The 20,314-nt window shown below is 43.2% G+C and overlaps 1 protein-coding gene across 2 annotated transcripts in view; it reads left to right on the forward strand.

Moving 5' to 3' along the window:
• Positions 1–7,982, forward strand: part of LOC122929089 (TIR domain-containing adapter molecule 1-like) — a 32,034-nt gene extending 24,052 nt beyond the window's left edge. For both annotated transcript variants that reach the window (XM_044282551.1, XM_044282557.1), the window contains exon 2: positions 4,893–7,982. In XM_044282551.1, the coding sequence (XP_044138486.1) occupies positions 4,990–6,360 (1,371 nt within the window). In that variant the 5' untranslated portion in view covers positions 4,893–4,989 and the 3' untranslated portion in view covers positions 6,361–7,982. The remainder of the gene's footprint in view (positions 1–4,892) is intronic.
• The last annotated feature ends 12,332 nt before the right edge of the window (positions 7,983–20,314 follow it).

Here is a 20,314-nt window from a genome sequence, read left to right on the forward strand (position 1 = left end):
TATAAGGAGTTTGGGAGTGGCAGACAAGAAACAGCTGAGGAGGAGAAGCTACGGATCCCTGAGTGAGACAAAAAGGATAGCAAGGCAAACACAGAAAACAAACACTAAGAAACACCGTGATCTTTAGGCATAGAGCGCGCAGCCACCCGCTGCGACTTCCTGACCCCGGGTATAACGGAGTCAGACGTGGCTCTTGACACCCTCGTGACACAAAGCAAGGGTTAACAGCCAAACAAGACTGTATCTTTATTGCTCTGACTCTGCCGTTTACAGAAACACCCCATATGTGGCCGTAAACTACTGTACGGCCACACAGCGGGGCGTAGAGTGAAAGGTGCGCCGTATGGTTTTTGGAAGCCAGATTTTACTGGACAGTTTTTTTGACACCATGTCCCATTTGAAGCCCCCTGATGCACCCCTAGAGTAGAAACTCCATAAAAGTGACCCCATCTAAGAAACTACACCCCTCAAGGTATTCAAAACTGATTTTACAAACTTCGTTAAGCCTTTAGGTGTTGCACAAGATTTAATGGAAAATAGAGCTACAATTTCCAAATTTCACTTTTTTGGCAGATTTTCCATTTTAATTTTTTTTTCCAGTTACAAAGCAAGGGTTAACAGCCAAACAAAACTCGTTATTTATGGCCCTGATTCGGTAGTTTACAGAAACACCCCATATGTGGTCGTAAACTGCTGTACGGGCACACGGCAGGGCGCAGAAGGAAAGGAATGCCATACGGTTTTTGGAAGGCAGATTTTGCTGGACTGTTTTTTTGACACCATGTCCCATTTTAAGCCCCCCTGATGCACCCCTAGAGTAGAAACTCCAAAAAAGTGACCCCATTTTAGAAAGTACGGAATAGGGTGGCAGTATTGTTGGTACTAGTTTAGGGTACATATGATTTTTTTATTGCTCTATATTACACTTTTTGTGCGGCAAGGTAACAAGAAATAGCTTTTTTGGCACGTTTTTTTTTTGTTATTTACAACATTCATCTGACAGGTTAGATCATGTGGTAATTTTATAGAGCAGGTTGCCACGGACGCGGCGATACCTAATATGTATACAATTTTCTTTTATTTATGTAAGTTTTATACAATAACTTTTTTTAAAACCAAAAAATTGTTTAGTGTCTCCATAGTCTAAGAGCCATAGTTTTTTCAGTTTTTGGGCGATTATCTTGAGTAGGGTCTAATTTTTTGCGGGATGAGATGACGGTTTGATTGGCACTATTGTGGGGTGCATATGACTTTTTGATCGCTTGCTATTACATTTTTTGTGACGTAAGATGGCAAAAAATAGCTTTTTTTACACCGTTTTTTGTTTTTTTACGGTGGTCACCTGAGGGGTTAGGTCATGTGATATTTTTATAGAGCCGGCCGATACGGACGTGGCAATACCTAATATGTATACTTTATTTTTATTTATGTAAGTTTTACACAATGATTTTATTTTTGAAACAAAAAAAAATCATGTTTTAGTGTTTCCATAGTCTAAGAGCCATAGTTTTTCCAGTTTTTGGGCGATTATCTTGAGTAGGGTCTCATTTTTTGCGGGATGAGATGACGGTTTGATTGGTACTATTTTGGTGTACATGCGACTTTTTTGATCACTTTTATTACCTTTTTTTATTTTTATGGCGTTCACCGTGCGGGGAGAGTAACATGACCGTTTTATAGATCAGGTCGTTACGGACGCGGCGATACCTAATATGTGTAGTGTATTTTATTTTTTTAATTTTTATTCAGTGATAAATGTTTTTTTTTTATATTAACTTTTTTTCACTTTTTATTTTATTTTTTTGACCCAGACCCACTTGGTTCTTGAAGATCCAGTGGGTCTGATGTCTGTATAATACAGTACAGAACCTATATTGGGTTCTGCACTGTATTTTACTTACACTGAACAGATCTATGCTTTCAGCATAGATCTGTTCAGCACCATGGACAGCAGGACGCCTGAGCAGCCGTCCTGTTGCCATGGGAACCTTCCCCGTCTGCCACAACTTCGCAGACGGGGAAGGGTGAGGACGGGGCTTCGGGGGGCTGCCTGGGGGCTCTCTCCCTCTCCATCGGGGGGGGCTGCAAAGGCACAGCAGCCCCCCGATCGGAGAGGGAGGGAGCTCCCTGCACTGTTAACCTTTTCCATACAGCGGTCCATACGGACCGCTGTATGGAAAGGGTTAAACGGCTGACATCGCATCAACGATGTCAGCCGTTTATACCAGGGTGCCAGCAATGTGCTGGCACCCTGGTATACCCACTGTACACCAACGATTATGCAATGGAAGGCGGGCAGGGGATCGCGATCCCGCCTGCCGCACCGCCCGCCTCCCGCAACGCCCCCACCGCCTGCGACACCACCCGCCGCCATCAAATCGTGCAGGGGGAAGGTAAAATCTTGATTTTAGGCACTCTGAAGTTTCTGATGCCTGCGGTCAGGGACCGCGGGGATCAGAAACTGCAAAAAGCGCAGCAAACCACAGGTCTGAATTGACCTGCGGTTTGCTGCGATCGCCGACACGGGGGGGTCAAATGACCCCCCCCCCCCCCCTGCGTTGTTACGGGATGCCGGCTGAATGATTTCAGCCGAAATCCCGTTCCGATTAACCCCCGCGGCGCCGGAATTCAGATTTTAAGTCAGGATGTACCGGTACGTCCTCGGTCCTTAAGGACTCGGGAAATAGGGCGTACCGGTACGTCCTGGGTCCTTAAGGGGTTAAGGTGAAAAATGGCAATGTCCTTGAGAGGTTAACGACCGTTAAAAACTGATGCAAAACGGTTGTTAAAAACAGACTGCCTGGCAGGAAACAGAGGCATAATTAACCATTGTTTTTCATTGTCAAGCCTGCCAGGGCTGTATGGCTATTAGGCTGTTTCCCAGGCAGAGCCATTTAGATTTTATTTTTTTTTTCTGTTACACCATTCACTGTACAGGGTAGATATTGTTATATTTTAATAGTGCAGGCATTTTCACAAATGCCCATGATGTGTATTTTAAATTTTTTTTATTTTTTTATTGTTTGTGATTTTGGGGAAAGGGGGTGATTTGAACTTTCCGATTATTTATATTTTTTTAAACCTTTTTTAAGTCACCGGGGGTGACTATAACTGGCAGTCATTAGACTGCCCATTGTGTTCTGTGATGGGTATATAGCCATCATAGAATACACAATTTACTATATTAGGGCTCATGCACACAAACATATTTTCTTTCCATGTCCATTCCATTTTTTATGCAGAACCATTCATTTCAATGGGTCTGCAAAAAAACTGAATTTACTCTGTGTGCATTCCGTTTCTATATGTCCGTTCCACAAAAAAATTGTCCTATTATTGACCGCATCATGGACAAGGAGAATACTGTTAGGGGCCAGCTGTTCTATTCCGCAAAATACGGAATGCACACGGACGTCATCCGTATTTTTTGCAGACCGCAAAATACATACAGTCGTGTGCATGAGGCCTAACACAGTGCTGCCACGTGCTGGCCTGTATTGAAATATTCCAGTATTGGCTATCAGAGCCTTCTGTTTGAAACAGTATAAACCTAATGGCTATGTAGCAGGTGCCATCTTTAAAGTGTTGATTTCCGCCTTACATGTACAGCAGATGTCGCCAAGGGGTTAAATGTTGCCGCTAGAAAGTACAAAGTTTCCTACAAAAATTAAGCCCTCATACATCTACGTGAACGGAGGGAGAGTGCCTGAGCTTTAGGTTTCTGAAAGGGGTTATCCAGGTAAAGATATTTATGACTTATCCTTTGGATAGGCCATCAGTATCAGATCTGCGTGGGTGCAACACTCAGGACCCCTCCAATTAGCTGTTAGGAGAGGCCTTGAGCGCTGCAGCCTCTTCCTAAGCCAGTACATTGGTCACATGGCCTAGTTGCAGCTCAGCCCCATTCAAGTCAATAGGGCTGAGCTACAATACCAAGCACTTCCACTATACGATGTACGGCGCTGGCCATGGAAAGCTGCCCGGAACCTGCATCGCTCATGAGAGCTCCTGTGAGTTTATGGATCACTGCTGATGTGATAATGATAACCGATCCTGAGTATAAGTCATCATTATTGTTTTCAGGATAACCCCTCTAACTTCCTAGTAACTAGTGTAGGTGTGTTATTCTGTGTATCGACCTCTGTCTGTTTACCTGACCTTCCGCTGCCTACCCAGACTTTAGACTGTTTACACTTTGCTGTCTGCTTTGACCTCAGACTATTTTTTACATATTTTCATGAATGCTGCCTGCCCTGACTGCTGCCTGTTTCCTGACTATTTGTATTGCCTGACCCCTGGGTGTTTTGCATTGGTGTCTCTAACCCCAGCGCGTCATTAGCCAACCACATCGGAGCTATCCCAAGTAGCAGACTGGTGGCTCCCCTGCAGCGAATACCAGATCCCTGTATATAGGCTAAAGGGTGAAAACCAGTAGACTGCCAGGACTGCACCCTTAGGTTTAGCCCAAAGTCAAATCAGTTGGTTGGCACAGTTGGCTCCACAACCACTGCCCGTGACACCTACCTCATGAGATTTTTGCAATTTTCTGGATGAACTTTGTAGGATAATATCTTAAACAGAATGGCTGTTTGTCATTTTTTGGTCTTACATAATATGTGATTAAGCTTATGAACATGACTGTGGTTTTGGTTCTCATTTACTTCAATGCAATGTGTGCTGCCTGCATCCTTATGTCCTTTTGCCCCGCAAAAAAGTACATGTCCTACAAAAAAGTACAGGGCAGGAGATTCTGTTCTGCAAAAAGCGGAATACACATGGCCGGTATCCATATTTTGTGGATTATAAAAAATGGCTATGACCGTGTGCATTAGCCCTTAGTAAGACTTTGTTTTGAGCATAAACAATTTCTTTTCTCTTCTTTGCTTACTTAGAACAAGACACTATGCAATATAAAGAAGCTATCCAACCAGCATTTTGCAGGAGCCCTGGATTCTAATCAAGGTTTTAGTGAAACAAATCAGTGACATTATGAATTTTGTTAATCACGTTAACATGTTGAAAACAAATGTAAACTCACACATTGATAATGAACCTCACACTTTACGTTCTGATCTACCGAGTAGAGGGATTCCTATATGCAAACCATCACACCTGAGTGCTCTGTCACTCGAATCCAATTCATTACAAATCAGTCAGTCACCCACAAGATGTTTTGTAACACAGAAAGACAAGAACCAAAGGTCTGGCGTGCAAACGTTAAGCATGAATGTTAACCTCCAAGAAGAACATTCGGTGTGTGGATCAGTTCCTTCAGATACCACTGATGATACCACAAATCAGACAGGAGCTGTGTCAGACACTTTTGTTGAGCCAAAGAATGCAGGGAAGGAGATGCTTGTCTCCAATGAGGAAAGTAATAAACAATCTAAGGAGCATGAACTGAAAAGGCAGCCACCTACGGACTTTGGTCTGTCTCCTTCATTCGAAAATCCATCCACTAAATTATCTTCTGAACCTTCTTTTGGCACATCATTTCGTGATGAGAACAATCCTTCATGTGCTACTTATTCAAACATACCTTCTGAAAGATTTGCAGCTCCACCTCCGACTTCTTCCTTTTTTACTGATATACCCTCTGGCTTGAATTTTTTCAGCTTTGTCATACTACATGTCCCAGATGATCAAGAGGAAGCTGGCAGGGTATGTCAAATTTTAAACAACCTTCAGATTGGAGAAGGTACAACATTTTGTGAAGGGTTTGAGACAGCAGGAATAAGTCCCCTGAAATGCCTTGAAGATGCTGTGGAAAATTCTGCCTATATTGTCCTATTGCTCACTACTGGCTTTTTATCCAGATGGGGAAAGTTTCAGACGAATGTAGTTCTTATGAATTCAATTGAAGATAAAAACAAATCAGGAACTGTAATTCCTCTTATTCCGAAGTCAGAGACACTAAAATGTAAAATACCTTTGGGTCTTCAGTCATTAATTAAATTAGAAGAAAAGTCATTTCTATTTGAGAAACAAGTGCGGAACACATTCAAATGGGATGTGATCAAAAGACAGCAAGAACTTTGGAATATAGAGCAGGATTTAAGAACAAAAAAAAAATGTTTAGAACATGCTAAAGACCTATCTAATTCTTTTGAAATTCAACAACAAATCACCAAGGATATACAGGCCATTTACACTAATTTCTGTGCTCAAATGTCATCAATGATGTCCAATCTGCCAGCCCAAGTATTCCCGGGATCAGTTATTCATATAAACAATTCGAGTAATGTTCAGATCGGCAATCAAAACAGCATGAACGTTCAAAAAACTACAAATATGCCACAGATGGAAATGTCTGGAGAATGTTATCAAGAATGTAACAATGACCTTCAAGGTCAATTTTAATTATTGAAACATTATTTGTAAAAAAAAAAACAAAAAAAAAAAACGGACCTTTTTTTTTTTTAATATATATATATTTTTTTTTATTACGTCACTGTCTTTTAAAAATCAATAGAAATTTGAATACAGGTTGTATTTTCATAGATATCAGTTAAAGAGGATCTGTCACAGTGCAATCTACAGGCAGCAGGTAACAGAGCAAGAGAAGCAGCAGAATTATATAATTTTTGATAACCCAAAGTTAGATAAACTATCATATAGTTTTATGGGAAAATATTTGGTAAAATGTGTGTCTATACATTTCATTCTCTACTATTTTTGACCTTTTTCACGGAGAAGATCTTAAGTCTCTGTGTAAAGGTCCCTTTAGACGGGACAGTTTAGCAGGTGTTTGTCGGGAAGGAAGCGTTCCTTCCTTTCTCCCTCCTGGCAAGCACCTGTTCATTGAAGGAGACCATAGCATTGTACATGTAGCAACAGTATGGGGAGGAGCGATCGATAAGGCCATTGCTCTTCCCCATACATAATTATTGTTTGGCGACAGCAGTGTGCTGTTTAGATAGCAAGATCTGTTGCCAGCAAATTATGATTTAAGTGTCCGCATGAAAGATCCATTTACCCGATAAACCAGCGTTACACTTGTTCATCAGGTAATCCGCAGCCACTTTACACTCTGCACACCTGTTAGTGATTATCTGGCCGATAATCGGCCCGTGTAGAGCAGTCTTAAAGGTCTGAACCCAGATATACCCATAATTTCACCCAGGCAGCCCCCCTGACCAGAGCATTGAAGCAGTTCATGCAGGATGAACAGTGTTCGGTGACGCCCGGCAGTGTGTTCGGTGACGTCACCGTCTCTGATGGGTGGGCTTTAGCGCTGCCCTAGCTGTTTTACATGCATGGGCAGCGCTAAAGCTCGCCTATCAGTGCGGTGACATCACCGGGATCACTGCTGAGCGGAAGCCTCCACCTGGCAGCCCAAAGGAGAGCCCGGTTCATCACCGGAAGTCAACAAAATGCCTTTGCCCTGCACAATGCAACACAGGGCAAAGGAGAGCATCGGAGCATGAACTGCTCCAATGCTCGTCAGAGGGTGCTGCCTGGGTGAAATTCTGGGTATGTCCAGGTTCAGAGCTGAACCCGGACAACCCCTTTAAGTGTGTGTACTGAGATAGCTGTCAGTCACTGATAAAACCTTCCCTGTGAAATATAAAATCATAAATAACAGACATATAAATGTATATATTACACATTTTGCTGAGTCTTTTTTCACAAAAATATATATGAATCTGCTAGGCTGCTCCTGCTCTAAAGCCTGCTGCCTGCATTTTGTGGTGACAGGTCTCTTTAAGTGCTATTCTACTGACACCAGGCAGTGGTCTGTAGACTGCAGCAGATGTTCCTCCAGGATACACATTCACTTACATATTTACTCCCCACAGTCTGCTGCGGCAAGATATCCTCGCATTTGATGCCTCCATTCTTTATTTGGGGATACATAGTTTTTGGTGGTTATGTATTTTAATTGCTCCTTGATACTTTTTGACAAGCATAAGCGTTGATTGTGATTCAGTTGTAACCAAGAGACAATATGAAACCAGTAAAAATAAATGTGACTAAAAAAACGCAGCACATTTAATTTTGGATAGTTGAGTCGTCGTCAATAAGATTCATACTGCAATATAACAGCATAGACCAGGGGTGCACAACCTTTTCTGGTTGGGGGCCACATTGTCAGACTGAAGGAATCCCAAAGCCTGAAAATAAAAGTTAAAGCGGTATTACCAATTGAAATACTGTATTTATAGCTTATTGTACATACAGTATATACTATAAATGTCTGGTTACACCTCCAGGATTCCCATCTAGGGGAAAAGGTAATGAATTTTCAAAGTTGCCTTCTTGAATATTAGAGGCCTAAAAAAAAAGAAACTATAGAAACAGGAAAAGTTTGGTGGATCAGCCTTTCTACTCAGTCCAAACCTCTTATTCACAAGTGGTTACTATATTACGACACAGGCTGTAGACTTTAGAGGTATGTATGGTAGTTGAAACTTGGGTAGTTGTATCAGTCTATATTTCACCACCATACTCACCAGAAGTGTTTATATAGGTTATAAAAAAATATTAAATATAAAAAAAAATTACAATATCCTGAAGCTGAAAAGTCACTTATATTTATGAAAGTATAAACTGCACAATATGATATCTCTAGAATGTTGACAGTATACCCAAGCTTCCCCTCTTCCAATATTAGCGCCTGTACAAACGGGGTCCACTTCCTAAAGCTAAACAGGGTCCCTTCCTAAACGGGGTCCACTTCTTCCACAGCAAGACATTCACTGCCCTTGGACACAGATCCTCTCAGCGTTCAGACTCACCACTCCATGGAACCGGGAAGACAGCCAGGAGAGAAGGACAAAAAAGACTATTGGATAGGATCCACATTAAAATAATATATCTGACTTTATTCCATAGCACAAGATAAAAACGTGTTCAGCTGCACATGTCCGATGAGGTTTGACCTTTTCCGCTTCATCAGGAACTGAACTCCAAGATAATTACGTTCCTTAATAACACTTACTGGGTTTCCTAGTTCTGTTCTATACAAATCACGGAAACGCATCTCCACATTGAATGAATGTTTCTCTAAAGGGCTGCATTTACACTGCGCAGCGCCGATACTGCCTCTAACTTCAGCAATTACTAGTAACTGCATCCAAGCTATGAGGCCTTAAGTGCAATGGTCTGTATAGTACAAACTCGCCACTGCAATAAAAAAATAAATAAAAATGTGCGCACACAGCCTACGTAAAACAATGGAAGTCCAGATGAACATTTAACCCCTCAGGTGCCTTGGTGCCTATGTTGGCATTCCACTCTAATTTTTATGATGAAAATGAAGAGAGAGCTTATAATTAAAGAAGAAAAAAAGTCCATAAAACCAGGGAATCTCAGCTAATCTCCCAAGCTGGTACTCCCCAGGCCTTAAACTGTGGAACATCTTAGAAGGGCCATTGACAGAGTAGCTGGAATCCACCGGACCTTTTTATGATGGAAATCAAGTGAAAGCATAAATTAAAAGAGAATACAGTCAACCAAACCAAGGATTCCCATCCAGTCTCCCGAGTTGGTACTTGCCAGGCCTTAAAAAGGACCTGTCACCAAAAAATTCAGTGCAATCTGAAAGCACCATGTTATAGAGTCGGAGAAGCTGAGCGGATATATATTTTTGTGGGAAAATATTCAGTAAAACCTGTAATTTATAGATTTATATTTAATCTTTTTCTACCTTCTGTGAGTAGCATTGGTACAGTAGGGAGGTGTTATCAGTGATTGATAGAATTGTGTATATAAGTGTACATAGACAGCTGTCAGTCACTGATAACTCCTCCTCCCTGTACTGATAGCTCTTCACAGGGCTGCAGATGTAAATGTAAGAACAACAAGTTTTACAAATCTTTCCCTACAAATATATATCAATCCGCTCAGCTTCTCCTGCTCGGTAACATTTTGCTTTCAGATTGCATTTCATGTTCTGGTGGCAGATCCTCATTAAGCTGTGTAACCTCTGCAACCAGATGAGTGAAGGTACATTGAGCTTACAATGGCCATTGACAGAATTGGCAATCCACTGGTCTTTTCATACTGGAAATCAAGAGAAAGATTAAAATTGGAGTCCCCCAAGCTGGTAATTTCCAAACCTTAGGGCTTGGAAATGCACATGAATGTATTTTATTGCCATGTCCATTCATTTTTTTATTTTATTTTTTTTTAGTTTTTTTGTCGCCTGCATGTGGAACCATTCGTTTCAATGGGGCTGCAAAAATAATAATAATAATACTTTGTGTGCATTCTGTTTCCGCCAAAAAAAATAACATGTCCTATTATTGTCTGAATTATGGACAAGGATAGGACAGTTCTATTAGGGGCCAGCTGTTCCACAAAATATGGAATGTATACAATTGCTATCTGTGTTTTGTGGATCCGCAAAACACGGTATGAGCCCTTAATGTGTAACATTTGCGATATGACAAGGTACATTCAGCTTAGAATAGCTGTTAACAGAATTGCTGGTAATCCACTGGCCTTCTTATGATAGAAATCAAGAGAAAGCTTAAAATTAGAGAGAGAACAATCAACAGAACCAGGGATTCCAGTCAGGCACCCAAACTGGTACTTGTCAGGCCTTAAAGGGTAACTGTCATGTTTTCCTCAAAACATCAATGTTACCATATGATACTGCTGCAGCAGCATAAAGCAATCTTTAGTTTCTGCACGTATCACTGTTTTCCTTGAGTTTTCCCCTTAGTTACGGCTGTTTACACATTTACAATATGAAGACCTTCTCAAGATGGCTCCTCTGTCAGTTCTCTGAGGCCAAAACTGCTTTCCCTCACTTCCCATACACACTTGCTGTAGCCAGCAGCTCCCTGCAAGCCAATCAGATTGAATTACTGAGAGACACACCTCCTCACTCTGAAGCCTAATGTAGGCATGCAGTGTGGCAAACCGCCCCTCTGTCTTCTGTTTATACTAAAAGGAAGACAGACAAGCCATAGCAACGGTCTTTTAAGGGAACAGTGGAAAGGGACAGAGGATAAGGGAGCAGTGGAAAGGGACAGAGGACATTAATGAAAGCTGTTATTATAAGTTAATTACAGATCTTTTGACAATCATTGACAGACTAACAACTCTACACATGCCTAGCTCTAATAAACTAGCAAATTAAAAAAAACATGACAGTTACCCTTTAACCGCCTCCGGACCGCACATCTGCGTTAGGCGGTCCGGAGGCGGTTAAAGGGTAACTGTCATGTTTTTTTAATTTGCTAGTTTATTAGAGCTAGGCATGTGTAGAGTTGTTAGTCAGTCAATGACTGTCATATATGCGTCATCTTGCGAGGGCCGGGATTTCCTGTGAACGCGCGCACACAGGCGCGGGCGCTCACAGGAACGGAAGGTAAGCTAGTGGATCTGCAGCCTGCCAGCGGCGATCGCTCGCTGGCAGGCTGGAGATCTGATTTTTTTAACCCCTAACAGGTATATTAGACGCTGTTTTGATAACAGCGTCTAATATACCTGCTACCTGGTCCTCTGGTGGTCCCTTTTGTTAGGATCGACCACCAGAGGACACAGGTAGGTCAGTAAAGTCGCACCAAACACCACACTACACTACACCCCCCCCCCCCCCCGTCACTTATTAACCCCTTATGAACCCCTGATCATCCATGATCACCCCATATAAACTCCCTGATCACCCCCCTGTCATTGATCACCCCCCTGTCAGGCTCCGTTCAGACGTCCGTATGATTTTTACGGATCCACGGATACATGGATCGGATCCGCAAAAACACATGCGGACGTCTGAATGGAGCCTGACAGGGGGGTGATCACCCATATACACTCCCTGATCACCCCCCTGTAAGGCTCCATTCAGACGTCCGCATGTGTTTTGCGGATCCGATCCATGGATCCGTAAAAAATCATACGGACGTCTGAATGGAGCCTTACAGGGGGGTGATCACCCATATACACTCCCTGATCACCCCCAGTCATTGATCACCCCCCTGTCATTGATCACGCCCCTGTAAGGCTCCATTCAGACGTCCGCATGTGTTTTGCGGATCCGATCCATGGATCCGTAAAAATCATACGGACGTCTGAATGGAGCCTTACAGGGGGGTGATCAATGACAGGGGGGTGATCACCCATATACACTCCCTGATCACCCCCTGTCATTGGTCACCCCCCTGTAAGGCTCCATTCAGACGTCCGCATGTGTTTTGCGGATCCGATCCATGGATCCGTAAAAATCATACGGACGTCTGAATGGAGCCTTACAGGGGGGTGATCACCCATATACACTCCCTGATCACCCCCTGTCATTGATCACCCCCCTGTAAGGCTCCATTCAGACGTCCGCATGTGTTTTGCGGATCCGATCCATGGATCCGTAAAAATCATACGGACGTCTGAATGGAGCCTTACCAGGGGGGTGATCAATGACGGGGGTTATCAGGGAGTCTATATGGATGATCACCCCCCTGTCATTGATCACCCCCTGTAAGGCTCCATTCACATTTCTTTGGCCCAAGTTAGCAGAAATATTTTTTTATTTTTTTTTGTTTGTTTTTTCTTACAAAGTCTCATATTCCACTAACTTGTGTCAAAAAATAAAATCTCACATGAACTCGCCATACCCCTCACGGAATCCAAATGCGTAAACATTTTTAGACAGTTATATTCCAGACTTCTTCTCACGCTTTAGGGCCCCTAAAAAGACAGGGCAGTATAAATACCCCACATGTGACCCCATTTCGGAAAGAAGACACCCCAAGGTATTCCGTGAGGGGCATATTGAGTCCATGAAAGATTGAAATTTTTGTCCTAAGTTAGCGGAAAGTGAGACTTTGTGAGAAAAAAACAAAAAAAAATCAATTTCCGCTAACTTATGCAAAAAAAAATTAAAAATTCTATGAACTCTCCATGCCCCTCATTGAATACCTTGGGGTGTCTTCTTTCCAAAGTGGGGTCACATGTGGGGTATTTATACTGCCCTGGCTTTTTAGGGGCCCAAAAGTGTGAGAAGAAGTCTGGGATCCAAATGTCTAAAAATGCCCTCCTAAAAGGAATGTGGGCACCTTTGCGCATCTAGGCTGCAAAAAAGTGTCACACATCTGGTATCGCCGTACTCAGGAGAAGTTGGGCAATGTGTTTTGGGGTGTCATTTTACATATACCCATGCTGGGTGAGAAAAATATCTTGGTCAAATGCCAACTTTGTATAAAAAAATTGGAAAAGTTGTCTTTTGCCAAGATATTTCTCTCACCCAGCATGCGTATATGTAAAATGACACCCCAAAACACATTCCCCAACTTCTCCTGAGTACGGCGATACCAGATGTGTGACACTTTTTTGCAGCCAAGGTGGGCAAAGGGGCACATATTCCAAAGTGCACCTTTCGGATTTCTCAGGCCATTTTTTACACATTTTAATTGCAAAGTACTTCTCACACATTTGGGCCCCTAAATTGCCAGGGCAGTATAACTACGCCACAAGTGACCCCATTTTGGAAAGAAGACACCCCAAGGTATTCCGTGAGGGGCATGGCGAGTTCCTAGAATTTTTTATTTTTTGTCGCAAGTTAGTGGAATATGAGACTTTGTAAGAAAAAAAAAATATTAAAATTAAAATCATCATTTTCCGCTAACTCGTGACAAAAAATAAAAAGTTCTATGAACTCACTATGCCCATCAGCGAATACCTTAGGGTGTCTACTTTCCGAAATGGGGTCATTTGTGGGGTTTTTCTACTGTCTGGGCATTGTAGAACCTCAGGAAACATGACAGGTGCTCAGAAAGTCAGAGCTGCTTCAAAAAGCGGAAATTCACATTTTTGTACCATAGTGTGTAAACGCTATAACTTTTACCCAAACCATTTTTTTATTTTTTTTTGCCCAAACATTTTTTTTTTTTTACCAAAGACATGTAGAACAATAAATTTTGCGAAAAATTTATATATGGATGTCGTTTTTTTTTGCAAAATTTTACAGCTGAAAGTGAAAAATGTCATTTTTTTGCCAAAAAATCGTTACATTTCGATTAATAACAAAAAAAGTAAAAATGTCAGCAGCAATGAAATACCACCAAATGAAAGCTCTATTAGTGAGAAGAAAAGGAGGTAAAATTCATTTGGGTGGTAAGTTGCATGACCGAGCGATAAACGGTGAAAGTAGTGTAGTGCAGAAGTTTAAAAAGTGGCCTGGTCATGAAGGGGGTTTTAGCTAGCGGGGTTGAAGTGGTTAAGCTGTGCAACATCTGCAGTCTGACAAGTGAAGGTACATTCAGGTTAGAACAGCCGTTAATGAAGTTGGTGGCAATCTCTTGGGCTTTTTATGATGGAAATCAAGAGTAAGTTTAAAATGCCAAAAGAAACGAGTTAATAGAACCAGGCATTTCCAGCCAGTCTCCCAAGCTGGTAGTTGGCAGGCCTTAAAGTGGATGTGTCACTTAAGCAAATAGCATTTATTTAGTAGTGGAAGTTAATACAAGGCACTTACTAATGTATTGTTATCCATATTGCGTCCTTTGCAGGCTGGATTCATTTTTCTATCACGTTATACACAGCTTTTTTACATGGTTACAACCACCCTGCAATCCCTCAGCAGTGTCCATGCTTGCACACTATAGGAAAAAGCACCAGCCTATGTGAGCTACAGCGTTCCCGGCCACCAGAGAGGCTGGCACTTTTTCCTAGAAGGGAGTGTATTTTCTGCTGCAGCTAAGGAGCCGTGTCTATGTTCTCCCTATCACAACTCAGAAGGCAGTTAAAATATGAAACTGAGCATGTGCAGCCTTCTCAGCAGGACAAAGAAATAGGAAAAAGAACAAATGGCAGGTGTCACTATGCAGATACATTTTACTGGATAACTCAATGGCTATGCAAAATATTTTTAATTACATGCCATGACAAAAGAATTCAGATCCAGGTGCTGGTTTGAAAACTGTGGAACATTTTTGGTGGGACAACCCTTTTAACTGTGCAAATATCTCTAGTCCATATCTAGCTGGTACCAAACCAGAGATATGAGCAGAGAAAGCGGGCCCCCCTCCCTGTTAGTCTGAACGAGAATGAGGGAGCTGCTGCAGAGCTTGATAGGCTGCAGGCAGGGCCGTCTTTAATATTGATTGGACCCTGGGCAAGAATTTACTTGGGCCCCCTGGATAACGCCCCCCCCCCCCCCCCCCCCCCGCACTTTGCTGTACTTGCTATACAGCAGCACTTACCTGTCACATCCAGGGCCTCCAGGTGACGTCTCCTCTCTGTCATCATCTTCTCTGTAGAACTTCTCCACTCGGTCTGGACAACTTCTCTCTGCCTTGTCTCTGCAGAGTGTGACACACAGACATCTTAGCTTCCTCACATTCTATCATTATCCCCCAACTGGAGTCCTCACAGTGTTATCCTGCTGCTTGCTGTGCCCCCCCCCCCCGCCCCAACCGTGATAATGCTCCTCAACAATGCCCCCCATTATTAGAAGAGCCCTCCCATATAAATAATACCCTCACAGAGTCCCCAGTAGAAATAAGGCCCCCTATTGTTCCCCTCAGTAGTAATAAGGCCCCCATAGTGCGCTTAGTAGAAATAAGGCGGATCTATAAGACCCTCCTATAGAACCCCCAGTCAGGCCCGTCGCTACCCAACAGGCAAAACAAGCAATTGCTTGGGGCCCCGAGCTGAGTAACTCAGAAGATCCGATGGTATATTCTAACCCCCAGGCGTTCCCATGGTGACGGGGACGCTTGCCTGCAGGTTAGAATATACCATCGGATCTGAGTTTTACGAGCTCAGTGAGATCGTAAAAACTCAAATCCAATGGTATATTCTAAACCCCAGGCGTTCCCATGGTGATGGGGACGCTTGCCTGGGGGTTAGAATATACAGGGCCACGCCTCTCACAGCAGTATATTTATAAACTAATCAGTAACTTTTTAACTTTAATCATTGCTCATTGCTGAGCTCTTTACTTGGATTATTTGGATATCTTACTTTGTCTTAGCTCCGGTAATAGCAGGCAGTGCGGGGGGCGGCGCTCACTTACTGACCGACGTCACGCGCCTGCTCCTCCCACTAGGCGGTGAGTGAGCGCCACCTGCACTGCCTGCTGTTACCGGAGCTAAGACAAAGTAAGATATCCAAATAATCCAAGTAAAGAGCTCAGCAATAAGCAATGATTAAAGTTAAAGTAGTTACTGATTAGTTTATAAATATACTGCTGTGAGCGTCGGGGAGGGGGATCTGTGGATGGCACTGTAGGGGGATCTGTGGATGGCAGTGCCATCCACAGATCCCCCTACAGTGCCATCCACAGATCCCCCCTCCCCTAAACAGTGCCATCCACAGATCTCCCCCCCCTAAACAGTGCCATCCACAGATCTCCCCCCCCTAAACAGTGCCATCCACAGATCCCCCCCTAAACAGTGCCATCCACAGATCCCCCCCTAAACAGTGCCATCCACAGATCCCCCCCTAAACAGTGCCATCCACAGATCCCCCCTAAACAGTGCCATCCACAGATCCCCCCCTAAACAGTGCCATCCACAGATCCCCCTACAGTGCCATCCACAGATCCCCCCTCCCCTAAACAGTGCCATCCACAGATCCCCCTGTTTAGGGGAGGGGGGATCTGTGGATGGCATTGTTTAGGGGGATCTGTGGATGGCACTGTTTAGGGGAGGGGGATCTGTGTATGGCACTGTTTAGGGGAGGGGGATCTGTGTATGGCACTGTTTAGGGGAGGGGGATCTGTGGATGGCACTGTTTAGGGGAGGGAGATCTGTGGATGGCACTGTTTAGGGGGGATCTGTGGATGGCACTGTTAAAATTTCATGCACATTAAATGCAACAGCAGTATTTGCACTGTGAACCTCCTTTTTTATTTATATAAAGTGTGGGTGAACTTAAACTGTATGGCTATACTGTGGTTTCTGTAGGCTTTGCGTGCGTAAGGTGTGGAGGGGGGGGGCCTCCATGTCTATTTTGCTTGGGGCCCCCAAATTCCTTCAAACGGCCCTGCCCCAGTAGTAATAAGATGCCTATAATGTCCCCTGGATCTGCAGTGCCCCCTGCAGTTATAATCCTCCCTCCACCATACAGTCCCATGTAAAGAACATCACCTCCTCCCCAGCCACCTCCAACGCACAATCCCATGTAAACATCACCCCCCAAGGCTACTTTCACACTTGCGTGCAGATCTGTCCTGTACTTGTACAGGACAGATCCGCACCCATAATACAAACGAATGCATCCGTTCAGGACCGATTCGTTTGTATTAGATTTGAATTTCTAAGTCCCAATACGGATCCGTCCTGACTGACATTGAAAGTCAATGGGGGGACGGATCCGTTTACAATTGCACCATTTTGAGTCAATGCAAAGGGATCCGTCCCCATTTACTTACATTGTAAGTCAGGACGGATCCGTTTGGCTCTGCAAGGCCATGCGGACACAAAAACGCTGCGTGCAGCATTTTGGGGTCCGTCTCCAAAACGGAACGGGGGGCTGTACAGAGCCGAACGAATGCATTCTGAATGGATCCGCATCCATTCAGAATGCATTGGGGTTAAACTGATGCATTTGGGGCTGCTTGTGAGAGCCTTGAAACTGATCTCACAAGCGGATCCCCAAACGCAAGTGTGAACGTAGCCTAAACCCATGTACATCAACATTATTCCCCCCCACCACCATCCACTTTCAACATACAGTCCCATGTCAATAACATCCCTCCCTTCAGCCCTAACATACATCTCAGTTAAATAACTACAACTCCCAGTATTGCTCTGCCTCTCCCTTCACTTACCACTCCAGTCCTGCATTAGGCTCCTCCTCTTCACTCTGGTCCAATCCTGCACTGGTCACATGATGGTGACATCATCCAGGTCATCCTATCACAGCCCGTTTTGCTGATCACATGACCTGTGATGTCACCACAGGTCCTTCGCCTCTTCCCAGTGTATTAGATTCAATTGTATTGCCGTTCTGTGTACGGCAATACAGTTGTATCTAGCAGGCAGGCAGGACATTCGGGGCCTGGGACAAAACATCCGGGGCCCAGGCCCCGAATGTTTTAACCTAGCAATGCCCACTAGTGAATGGGAGTCGGGAAACGGAGCTCCCATGGGCCCCCAGGAGCAACTGGGCCCGGGGCAGCTGCCCCTTTTGCCCTGCGGCAAAGACGGCCCTGGCTGCAGGAGGAGAAAAAAAAATTGACACTCATCACTGTACAGACCCTCATAATAAAATTGTTAGTTTTACCACAGAGTGAACGCCGTAAAAAAAAAAAAAAAAGTATTTTCCCCTAAAAAATAAATGTTATTTAATACACTATATATACACCCCCAAATGGTTCCTAAAAAAAAAAAAAAAAAACTTACAACTAATCCAGCAAAATAAAATATAGAAGAAAAAATTCTAATTATGACTACTAGAACACAAAAGGGGAAAATATTATTGGTCCTTAAGGCTAAAATTAAGTCACTTATGGGTTAAAAATTCAATCGTATCCCCTGAGTTGTACGCCAACAATATCTACTGCAGACACACATTAAAAATCTACAATAAAAAAAGTTACATTTTTGGGAGTGTTTTTCCAATTTTAACGTGACTCTTAAGTTGTATAATAACTGCAATTTGACAAATGCAGGTACATTCAGCTTAGAATGGCCATTTACTGACTTGCTAGAATTCATTGGCCTTTTTAGTATGGAAATCAAGTGAAAGCATAAATTAAAAGAGATTAAAGTCAACCGAACTAAGGATTCCCAGACTGGTACTTGCCAGGCCTTCAACTATATAACAATTTCAGTTTGACGGAATTGGCAATCCACTGAACTTAATGAAAATCAAGAGAAAGTTTAAAATTAAAAGAGCAAAAAGTAAATGGAACCAGAGATTCTCAACTAGTCTCCCAGACTGGTACTTTCCAAGCCGGGGGCTGTTTAACATTTGCGACCTGACAAGTGCAAGTACATTCAGCTTAGTTACTGACAATCCACTGGCCTTTTTATGATGGAAATCAAAAGAAAGGTAAAAATAAAAAAGAGAAAACAGTCAACAGAACCAGGAATTCCCAGCCTGTCTCTCAAGCTGGTACTTGCCAGGCCTTAAGGTATGTAACATCCGTGATCTGACAAATGTAGGTATATCCAGCTTAGAATGACAGTTGACGAAGTTACTGGTAATCCACCGGCCACTTTATGATGGAAATCAAGAGAAAGCTTAACATATTAAAAGAGACAACAGATCCAAGGATTCTCAGCCAATCTCCCAAGGTAGTATTTGCCAGGTGTTAAAGGGGTATTCCCATCTCAGACAATGGGGGCATATCGTTAAGGACCTGCACCTATCTCGTAAACTGAGCTGGCAAAGTGAAGGAGGGCGCCAAAAATAGTAGAGCGCTGGTTTGGCTTTTTCCCATGGCCCCATTGAAGTGAATAGAAGCAGTAGCTGTGCAAGCGGACCCGCACCTATCAGACAATGGGGGCATATCCTAGCAATATGCCCCCATTGTCTGAGGTGGGAAAACCTCTTTAAGCTGTGTAACAGCAGGTACATTAAGCTTAGAATGGTCATTGATGGAATTGCTGGCAATCCACTGATCTTTTTATGATGGAAATCAAGAGAAAGCTTAAAATTACAAAAGAAGAGTCAGCAGAACCAGCCAGTCTCCCAATCTGGTTCTTGACAGTCCTTAAAAGGGACTCTGTCACCAACCTGACCAGTTTGAAATTGATCATGTAGTTCAGTGGGGCACAAAATCATGACACAGATGTTAAGTGTGTTTAGTTTTTCACATCTTCCAAATTGCCAAAAAATCTAGCACCAGTATCTGGCGCATGTGCACTGCATATCTCTGTGCCTCTGCCAACAGCGGGCAGAACACTGCACATGATAGGCATGAAGGGGCTACAAGGAAATATGATTTCACAGAGACATGGGCTGAGCTTACTGAGGGGCGGTGTTGGGTGCGAGTAAGGTAGGGGAACCTAGGCACTTTCAGCAAACTGTCTGACCCTTTGCACTACCAATGGCTCATTAGCATATCATAAAACAACTTTTTTGGCGATTTTGGAGGCATCTGTAAATCTAAACTCGGGTAACATCTGTGGCATGTCTTTGTGTCCTACTGAACTACGTGATCGGTTTAAAGTTTAGACTGGCCAGTGACGAAATTGTTAGCTATCCACTGGCCTGGAAATCAAAGAGAGCTTAAAATTAAAAGACTTAATCATAACAGGACCTATCCTGGGTAAGGTTTATAAATTAATGTATTTATTTGCAGATGCCCATGCGGGCGTTGAACCTGTGTTGCCCCAGGTGAAATTTTTAATACTTCACTTTTATTGATTTTTAAATGAGTGTTTTATATATCTTTATTTTATTTTTACTAGGGAAC

Source organism: Bufo gargarizans, chromosome 1 (assembly GCF_014858855.1).
Source record: "Bufo gargarizans isolate SCDJY-AF-19 chromosome 1, ASM1485885v1, whole genome shotgun sequence".
Lineage (NCBI taxonomy): Eukaryota > Metazoa > Chordata > Amphibia > Anura > Bufonidae > Bufo > Bufo gargarizans.